This window comes from Bos javanicus, chromosome 13, assembly GCF_032452875.1.
Source record: "Bos javanicus breed banteng chromosome 13, ARS-OSU_banteng_1.0, whole genome shotgun sequence".
NCBI lineage: Eukaryota > Metazoa > Chordata > Mammalia > Artiodactyla > Bovidae > Bos > Bos javanicus.
This window is the reverse complement of record NC_083880.1, coordinates 51,602,959-51,613,605: the sequence shown is the minus strand read 5'-3', so window position 1 is coordinate 51,613,605 and position 10,647 is coordinate 51,602,959. Positions and strand designations below refer to the sequence as shown.

The following is a 10,647-nucleotide window of genomic DNA, read 5'->3' as shown; positions in this document are numbered from 1 at the left end:
ATGATATAGGGGAAGAAGTACAGTAGAGAGGATTGAAAGAACCACAGATTGGATCTTTGAAAAGAATAATATTGATAAATCACTAGCAAGAATGACCAAGAGAAAAAGAAAGAAGATACAAATAATCAGAAATTAAAAGGGGGGAGGGATGTTACTGCAAATCCTGCACACATTTTTTCCTTTAGAAAAATATTTTATGAGCAGCTTTATGCAAATAAACTTGAAAATGGAACAGATGGAATGAAACAACTAAAAAACAAAATGAAACTATATACAGTTTACCAACACTGACACAGAAGGAATAGAAAACTGAATAGTCCTATATCTATTTTAAAACAATACGTAATTTAAAAATTTCTCACAAAGATAACTCTAGGCCCAGGTGGCTTTGTTGGTAACTTACAACATTTTAAGGAAGAAATAATAATCAATATTAACTAAACCTTCTAGAAAATAGAAAAGAATAAATACTCCCCAATTCATTTTATGAACTTAGCACAACCTGACAAGAATAATATGAGAATGGAATTTAAAAGCCAGTCTCACTGATGAATAAGGAAGCAAAAACCCACCAATAATGTAAAAAGAGTTCTATATCACAACCTAGTTGGGTTTATTCCAGAAATTGCAAGGCTGGTTTAGCATCAGAAAATCAGTCAGTGTAATTCATATTGATTTCATAAAGAAGACTAATACAATCATCTTAATCAATGGGGGAAAAGCATTTGATAAAATTTAATATCATCCATTTTAAAAACTCTTAGGAAACTAGGAATATAAAGAAGCTTAAAATCTGATAAAGACATGCTGTGGAGCAACTAAGCCCGTGCACCACAACTGCTGAGCCTGCACTCTAGAGCCTGTGAACTTCAACTGCTAAGCCCGCATGCTGCAACTGCTGAAGCCCACGTGCCTAGAGCCAGTGCTCTGCAACAAGAGAGGCCACCACAGTGAGAAGCCCACACACTGCAACTAGAGAGTAACCACCACTCACTGGAACTAGAGAAAGCCTGTGTGCAGCAGTGAATACCCAGTGCAACAGTAAATAATTTTTTAAATCTAATAAAGGAATAATATGTAAAGCCAACAGCAGTCCACATTCTTAATGGTAAAATATTAGAAGCTTTCCCTTTGAGTTTGGAAACAAGAGAAAGACAAAAACTATCACTTAGTTTATTTAACATTGTTGATAGAGATTCTAGCCAATACAATAAGACAAGAAAAATCAATATATAAGAATTAGAAAAAGTTATTACTTACATTATTGTATTCATAGAAATTAAAGGATCTGCAGATTAACTATTAGAGTTAATAGATGAGTTCAGCAAAGTTACTAGACACAAGGGCGTATTAAGAGCCCAACCTGTCTACTCCTTTATGAAGTCTTCTTCTGGCATACACCCCAGAGTCCACCCCTTCTTGGACTTCACTCTACTCATGTTTTTATTATACCACTTAGTCACCTTTAGCAGTCTAGCACTCAAGGGCAGCCCATCTATAAATGAACGTGATTTGACATGCACAGGTGAGCAGGGCCAATTAGAGGTCTTTCCTATAAGTTTAAAACTGAGTTCTGAGAACTTAAGACAGTTATCTATGACTCTCAGCCTTAGTTGGATGAGTGAGTGAGACTCTGGATCTGTCCTGCATTTCTTAATTAAACTCTCATTTTCTTTTTCATTTTCCTTTGGTACTACATTCTAGGTGAGCTCCTCAGCTCATTAATTTAGTTCAGTGTTGGGTCCATTTCTTTTATTGAGTCGACTGGTGAGATTTTTTTTTTAACATTTGCATTTTATTTCTAATATATTATTCCGTGTAGCCTATTTCAGTTTTATGAATGCAGTTTACTTTCATATTCCTTTCTGAGATTAATAAATTTTATTATATTATTTTGGACTCTTATTTTGTGCTATTAATAACTGTCTGAGATGTCGCCTGTTGTTGTTTGGTACCTCTCTTTCACAACGTTGGTCTTCCTCAATGTCTGATTTTTTTCATGTTGAAGATTCCATGTTTACTTGTGTATGGATGCCATTTCTGTCTGTCACAGCCTCCAATGAGTGTGGAGAATAGATGGTGAGTGTGCTGGTGGATTAGATATATTGTTAGTTTGTCTTCTGAATGAGAGAGGATCCATCCTGCCTGGCCTTTCCAGCCCAAGGACCAGAGCTCACTGCCTTATTTGCAGTCTTCAGTTGCTCAGCACAAGCAGGGAGGAGAGAAGAAGCCATCTGGTGTGGCCACTCTGAATGTAGTCCCCTCAGCACGCTGGAAATTCCCCAGAACTCTCTCCCTCCTTGTATCTATATACTCTAGACTTAATTTTTTTTTCTCTTTCTCTTTCTTCCTTCCTTCTTTCTCTCCTTTCCCCCCTTTTCTTTCCCTCTCTCACACACTCACTGTCTTTTTCTTTCTCTTTCTCTCTCTCCCTGCTTCCCTCCTTCCTTCCTTCCTTTTTTCTTTTAATTTTTAGAGACTTTATTTTTTAAAAGAAATTTTAGGTTCAGAACAAAATTGAGAAAAAGGTACAGAGATTTCCTATATAGCCCCTGCCTCCACACATGCATAGCCTCTCCCATTTTCAACATCACTCACTGGAATTGTACTTTTTTTTTTTTTTAACTAAAGATGAGCCTACACTGATACATCATAATCATCTGAAGTTAATAGTATTGTACATTTTATGGGGTTTGGACAAATGTATACTGACATATCCATCATCATATCATATAGAGTGTTTTTACTGCTCTAAAAATCCTTACTGGAGCCCCTCTTTTACATTTCAGCCCTCTCATCTGGCTTCCATCTCCACAGTTCATCTAATTTTCTTGTTATTAAGGGCAACTAACACAGCCCTATTGCTAAATCCAAAAGTTACTCTTCACTTCTTATCATTTTGGCTTTTCAACAGTATCAATCAACTGACTACCCTATCAGTGAGACCCTTCTTCTTGCCTTTTATGACCGCATACTGCCCTGAAGCTGCTCTTTCTTGGCTCCCTTCCTGAATTATCTTTTCTATTCAGCTTCTCACTGTTGCTTTTCTTCCAGAGCTTGACCCTGGCCATCTTCTGTCTCTGTGTTTTCTGGTGGAAGTCTGCCAGCTCCATATGCAGCATAATTTTCTGATCCTTCCTCACCCGTCTTCCCCATGTCACTAATTGACAAATGATGCTGCCAGTTCCAAGTCACTTCTTTCCCTTTCACACCCAGCAGGCATTCCCTTACCAGATCCCAGCAGTTACAGCTATCAAAAACATTGAGCTGCCCTACCTCTGTTCCCCCACCCTAGTCCCAACCATCACAGTCTCACCAGGACTATTTTGGTTGATTTTGGCTCCCTTACAACCCACAAAAAATCCAGAGGAGGTCTTAAAACCATGAATTAATTTGTATCTAACCACTTATCTCATATCTCGTGACTCTGGGTTGTATCTAAAATAAAAACCAAGGTCCTGCATGAACCTCTGCTCACCTCTCTACCTTCACCTTAGCTGTTCTTCTCTGTGTTCCCATTCCATGAGCCTCCTTCTGTTTCTTAGAAAGCACCAAACTCCTTCCCATTTTATGGCATTTGTACATATTTTTCCTTCTTTCTGGAATGTTCTTCTCCCTACCCTTCACCTATGTACTTTTACCCATTGCTTGTTTTTTCTAAACAAAAACCAATTCTCTGACATCAGCTGATTGTCCTACAATTCACTCTGACACCCACTACCTGGAATTAGTACACACCCCCACAGGTTAATGGCTCAATCCAACAAGACTGCTCCCATTTCAGACATCAACCACAAATGAGTCCCCAGGCTACCCACACTTCTGCCTGGCCAAGTACAAGCTTGGGGGTTCCCATGATCCCCCTCAGATTCAACAATTTGCTATTGCTTCACAGAACTCAGGAAAAGACTATACTTAAAATAACAGGTTTATTAGACTACAGCTCAGGAACAACCCAGCGGAAGAGATTAATTGGGCAAGGTATGAAAGCACAGAGCTTCCATGCTCTTTCTGGACACCATACTCTCCCAGCACATAAGTGTGTTCATCAGCCCCCCCAAACCTCAACATGCCACATTTTTTCAAGGTTTCATTGAGTAGGCATGATTGGTGAAATTTCTGGTCATTGGTGATTGAATTCAACCTCAAGCCACTCTCCCCTCCTGGAGGGGGACGTGTGATAGGGGCTGAATAGTATAACCCTGTAATCACAGGATTAGTTTTTCTGGTGGCCAGCCCCAGTCCTGAAGCTGTTTAGGTCCTCCCCTCCCATGAGAGAAAAAAAGACACTCCTGAATAACATCTTCATAAATGTGTTATAAAAAATAGTTAATTCAGACTCAGGGACACTGTAATTTTTTTATACCCTTCTGTATTATTTAAATTACTTTGTGTATAAATCTGGTAAAGATACATTTTAAAGATGTTTTAAATCAAAATTAAAGATAGGTTCTTCCTTTTTAAAGCTGAGTAATAGTCTCAAAGATAAACCACACTTTGTTTATTCACCTCCTGATAGACACTTGCATTGTTTCCTGTTTTTGACTATTACAGATAAAGCCATTATGAACACTTGTATAAAAAATAGGGGAGGGGATGGTCCTGTCACATAGGAGATTTCAAGGGTTTTAGGAGCTCTGTGCCAGAAACTTGGGACAAAGACCATATGTATATTTCTTACTGTACCACACTCATCTTCCAATTTTGACACAGTGTCACTTCCTCCAAGATTCCATCAGTGAACCCCCAAACTAAATTCTCTCCCTTTGTTCCACTCTCCCATGGAACTGTATTGCTTTTCATCATGGTGCTATCACAGTTTTACTTTGTACTGTCTGTGTCCACAATTAGGTTCTAAACTTCAAAAGAGTAAGTAAAGTGTCTTTCTTTTGTTCACCCTTGTATACATGCACACCTTCAGCATCTAATACAGAGTCAAGTGAAGTGAAGTTGCTTAGTCGTGTCCGACTCTTTGCGACCCCATGGACTGTAGCCTACCACGCTCCTCCATCCATGGGATTTTCCAGGCAAGAGTACTGGAGTGGATTGCCATTTCCTTCTCCAGAGGACCTTCCCAACCCAGGGATCGAACCTGGGTCTTCTGCATTGTAGACAGACGCCTTAGCGTCTGAGCCACAAGGGAATACAGAGTCATGCTCAGATATATATGGAAAGTAAAGTAGACCTCCAGGAAAAGTGAAGAGCCATGAGGAACCACAGATACCAGCCTTGATAAAGCTCATGGTTCTAGCTGATGGGAATGTAGAGGCCGTATGCTAAGTAACTCCAGTTATCAGGTGTGTTATGTTCTTGGACCATGTGTACAGAATGTAGTGACTCTGCTGCCGAGTACCAGCCCAGTGAGGATCAGTCACTGCAGCTGATTGGTGAAAGACTGAATGACATCATTAGAATTGTTCAGAGGAGCATCTTTAGGGACCTCAGAATCTTGTGTAGTAAACAAGGACAGATGGTGTTCTCATCACTTCTCCCTTTTTTTGGAATGTGGGAACCTTTGGAAAAGAACGCAGAACTTTGATTTCTCTGGATTTTGTTTAGGAACTAGGAATGATGAGAATTTAACTGAGAATAGAGTCCTTTTCATGAACATGAATGAAGAAGCAGATATTTTCCCAGAGCAAGTTAACTAGATTCATATACGTGAAACATAAGGGGAGAAGGGAAATTATCCAGGTAATCCTAAGCACGCTGAGGAATGGCTCATAGAACACAGAAAAGAGGATTAGATTTGGGGGTGGGAGTAGAAGGGGATAGCTCAGTGATTCAAGTGAGAAAATATTAATGTGAGGTAAGTTAGAAAAGAATTCCCAGACTTGGACACAGTGAAAAGTAAATTCTAGATCCTGATAAATACATTAAGTCCTCTTTGTGTCATAATTAGATGCTTTCCCAGACTCCAGTAGGAGCCTTGTGTATAAAGAGGGAATTAATAAGACCCATTTGCTTGCTTGCTCTGAAAATCAAATGAGATGATGTAGGTGAAAGAGCTTTGTATCTGGGAGTGATGTAGGAGTGTGGTCAGCATAATGACTGTTTATTAGTAAAGAGGGAGAAACAGATTAATGTTCTATGAAAATCTGTGACCGGGGTTAAAAGTGCCTTAGATGATAGCATTTGGATAAAAATAAAAAGGAGAAGCAGGGAATGTCCAAAAGGAGGGACTGTAATGGGAATTCCTGATATAGGCAAGGTATGTTTTTGTAAAACTTCTAATTATCTGAACTTCCGCTAAGGCTGTTGCCAGATTGACAGTGGACATTTTGACAGATCCATGTCTTATTGATCACTTTATTTTCCAGAAGATAGAAGTGATGCAAAGTCCTGCCACTAGATTAGATCCTGTCACTAGATTAGATCCTGTCTGATCTAATTGAGATCAGAATAGTGAAAATGAAGTTGCTCAGTCGTGTTTGACTCTTTGCGACCCCATGGACGGTAGCCTACCAGGCTATGTGATCCATGGGATTTTCCAGGCAAGAATACTGGAGTGGGCTGCCATTTCCTTCTCCAGGGGATCTTCCCAACCCAGGGAATGAACCTGGGTCTTCTGCATTGCAGACAGACGCTTTACCATCTGAGCCACTAGGGAAGCCCGAGATCAGAATGGTAATGTGCAAATCATAGGAACTTGGGAAGAAGCAGCAATGTCTCATAAGATTGGTTGGGAGGTCAAAGCCAGGCCAAAAAATGAGTATGTTGTTTTAGAAAGGCTATACTTGTAAGGGCAGAAAAAGGAAATTTTAGTACACTCTCAAAAGTATCATTCTATATACACTATTAAGCTGGTGAAAAACATCTCCAAACACAGAGCTCAGACAGATTCTCAGTTTTCAAAGACATGTACAAAAGGTATAAAAAAACAACCTCAAATCAAGACAAATTTCTGAGAATAGTCTCAGGAAAGTGTAAGCCTCTGATAAACGGACAGATTTAGGACAAAATAGGTCAGAGGGTTTTGTTGTAAGTACAGAGATGAAAAGAAGTGACAGAGCCCTAGTCAAGGGCCAGTGTCCTTGCACTGAAAGAGCAATAGGCTTCTTTAAGAATGATCTTTGAAGGCCAGAAGAATGTTAATAATTGCCAAGACTGAGAAATGAATATATAGAGATTAACTGGTTTGGTCTCTCTACTTTTGTGCATCTGAAAATTCCCATGATTTTTTAAAAACTTGTTGTTGTTCAGTCATTCAGACATGTCCAACTCTTTGCAAACCCATGGAGTGCAGCACTCCAGGTTTCCCTGTCCTTCACTATCTCCCAGAATTCGCTCAGACTCATGTCCATTGAGTCAGTGATGCCATCCAGCCATCTTACCCTCTGTCGCCCCCTTATCCTCCTGCCCTCATTCTTTCCCAGCATCAAGGTCTTTTCCAGTGAGTCAGCTCTTTGTATTAGGTGACCAAAGGATTGGAGCTTCAACTTCAGCATCAGTCCTTCCAATGAATATTCAGAGTTGATTTCCTTTAGGTTGAGTGGTTTGATCTTGCAGTCCAAGAGACTATGAAGAGTCTTCTCCAGCACCACAGTTCGAAAGCATCAATTTTTCAGTGCTCAGCCTTCTTCATGGTCCAACTCTCACATCTGTACATGACTAGTGGAAAAACCATAACTTTGACTAGACAGACCTTTGTCAGCAAAGTGATGTCTCTGCTTTTTAATATGCTATGTAGGTTTGTCATAGCTTTTCTTCCAAGGAACAAGCATCTTCTAATTTCATGGCTGCAGTCACCATGATTTTGGAGTCCAAGAAAATAAAGTCTGTCACTGTTGCCATTTTCTCCCATCTGTTTGCCATGAAATGATGGGACCAGATGCCATAATCTTAGTTTTTTGAATGTTGAGTTTTAAGACAGAATTTTCACTCTCCTCTTTCACCTTCATCAAGAGGCTCTTTAGTTCCTCTTCATTTTCTGCCATTAGGGTGGTGTCATCTGCATATCTGAGGTTATTGATATTTCTCCTGGCAATCTTGATTCCAGCTTGTGCTTCATCCAGCCTGGCATTTTGCATGATGTACTCTGCATAGAAGTTAAATAAGCAGGGTGACAATATATAGCCTTGATGTACTCTTTTCCCAATTTTGAACCAGTCCATTGTTCCTGCCCAGTTCTAACTATTGCTTCTTGACCCACATAAAGGTTTCTCAAGAGGCAGGTAAGGTGGTCTGGTATTCATCTCTTGAAGAATTTACCAGTTTGTTGTGATACACACAGTCAAAGGCTTTAGCATAATCGATGAAGCAAAAGTACATGTTTTTCTGGAATTCTTTTGGTTTTTCTATGATCCAACAGATGTTGGAAACTTGACCTCTGGTTCCTCTGCCTTTTCTAAATTCAGCTTGTACATCTGGAAGTTCTCGGTTCATGTACTATTGAAGCCTAGCTTGAAGGATATTGAGCATTACCTTGATAGCATATGAAATGAGAGCAAATATATGGTAGTTTGGACATTCTTTGGCATTGCCTTTCTTTGGGATTGGAATGAAAAGTAACCTTTTGCAGTCCTGTGGCCACTGCTGAGGTTTCCAAATTTGTTGACATATTGAGTGCAACACTTGGACAGCAACACTTAATCATCGTTTAGGATTTGAAGTAACTCAGCTGGAATTCCATCACCTCTACCGGCTTTATTCATAATAGTCCTTCCTAAGGCCCACTGGACTTCACACTCCAGCGTGTTTGGCTCTAGGTTAACCACACCATTGTGTTTATCTGAGTCATTAAGACCTTTTTTGTACAGTTCTTTTGTGTATTCTTGCCACCTCTTCTTAATATCTTATGCTTCTGTTAGGTCCTTACCATTTCTGTCCTTTATTGTGCCTATCTTTGCATGATATGTTCCCTTGGTATCTCTGGTTTTCTTTAAGAGATCTCTAGTTTTTCCCATTCTGTTGTTTTCCTCTTTCTTTGCCCTTAAGAAGGCTTTCTTATCTCTCCTTGCTATTCTCTGGAACTCTACATTCAGATGGATATATCTTTCTTTTTCTCCTTTGCCTTTTTCTTCTCTTCTTTTATCAGCTATTTGTAAGGCTTCCTCAGACAACCATTTCCCTTACTGCATCTCTTTTTCTTGGGAATGGTTTTGATCACTGCCTCCTGTACAATGTTACGAACCTCCGTCCATAGTTCTTCAGGCACTCTGTCTATCAGATCTAATCCCTTGAATCTACTTGTCACTTCTACTGTGTAATTGTAAGGGAATTGATTTAGGTCATACCTGAATGACCTAGTGGTTTTCCCTACTTTCTTCAATTTAAGCCTGAATTTTGCAATAAAGGGCTCATGATCTGAGCCACAGTCAGCTCCAGGTCCTGGTTTTTGTTTTGTTTTGTTTTTCCTGGCTTTGCTGGTTCCCAGTTGTGGTATGTGGGATCTAGTTCCCCAGTCAGGGATCAAACCTGGGAATCCTGCATTGGGAGCCCAGAGTCCTAACCGCTGGGCCACAGGGACGTCCCTTCTGGGTCCAATTTTTGCTGACTGTATAGCACTTCTCCATCTTCAGCTGCAAAGAATATAATCAATCTGATTTTGGTATTGAACATCTGGTGATGTCCACATGTAGAGTCATCTTTTGTGTTGTTGGAAGAGGGCGTTGGCTATGATCAGTGCATTCTCTTGGCAGAACTCTGTTAGCCTTTGCTTTGCTTCATTTTGCACTCCTGTTACTCCAGGTATCTCTTGACTTCCTACTTTTGCATTCCTATCCCCTATGTTGAAAAGAACATCTTTTTTTTTTTTTTGATGTTACTTCTAGAAAGGTCTTGTAGGTCTTCATAGAACCATTTAACTTCAGTTTCTTTGGCATTAGTGGTTGGGGTATAGGGTTGGATTACTGTAATGTTGAATAACCATTCAACATTACAACCTTGGAAACAAACCAAGATCATTCTGTTGTTTTTGAGGTTGCACCCAAGTATTGTATTTCATACTCTCTTGTTGACTGTGAGGGCCACTCCCATTTCTTCTAAGGAATTCTTGCCCACAGCAGTAGATATAATGGTCATCCGGATTAAATGTGCCCATTCCCATCATTTTAGTTCACTGATTCCTAAAATTTCCATGTTCACTCTTGCCATCTCCTGTTTGACCATATCCAATTTACCTTAATTCATGGACCTCACATTCCAGGTTCCTATGCAGTATTGTTCTTTACAGCATCCTACTTCATTTTCACTTCCAGACACATCCGCAGCTGGGTGTTGTTTCCACTTTGGCTCAGCCTTTTCATTCTTTCTGGAGCTATTTTTCTGCTCTTCCCCAGTAGCATATTGGATACCTACTGACCAGGGCGAGGGGTATCTTTCAGTGTAATATCTTTTTGCCTCTTCATACTGTTCATGGGGTTCTCATGGCAAGAATGCGAAAGTGGTTTGCCATTCCTTTCTCCGGTGAACCACATTTTGTCAGAAATCTCCATGACATGTCCTTCTTGGGTGGCCCTGCATGGCATGGCTCAGTTTCATTGAGCTAGACAAGGCTGTGATCCAAGTGATCAGTTTGGTTAGTTTTCTGTGATTGTGGCTTTCATTCTATCTGCCCTCTGATGGCTGAGGGTAAGAGGCTTGTGCAGGCTTCCTGATGGGAGGGACTGGCTGTGGGGAAAACTGGGTTTTTCTCTGGTGGGCAGG

The 10,647-nt window shown here is 40.1% G+C and overlaps 1 protein-coding gene across 3 annotated transcripts in view; it reads left to right on the top strand.

The window, feature by feature from the left end:
• Nucleotides 1-10,647, top strand: part of ATRN (attractin) — a 190,046-nt gene that overhangs the window by 153,169 nt on the left and 26,230 nt on the right. The window contains exon 26 of one of the 3 annotated variants that reach the window (XM_061436677.1): nucleotides 765-1,110. The exons of the other annotated variants lie outside the window; for them this stretch is intronic. Within the exon in view, the coding sequence (XP_061292661.1) occupies nucleotides 765-780 (16 nt within the window). The 3' untranslated portion in view covers nucleotides 781-1,110. Of the gene's footprint in view, nucleotides 1-764; nucleotides 1,111-10,647 lie in introns of those variants that run through there. 3 annotated transcript variants of the gene reach the window in all.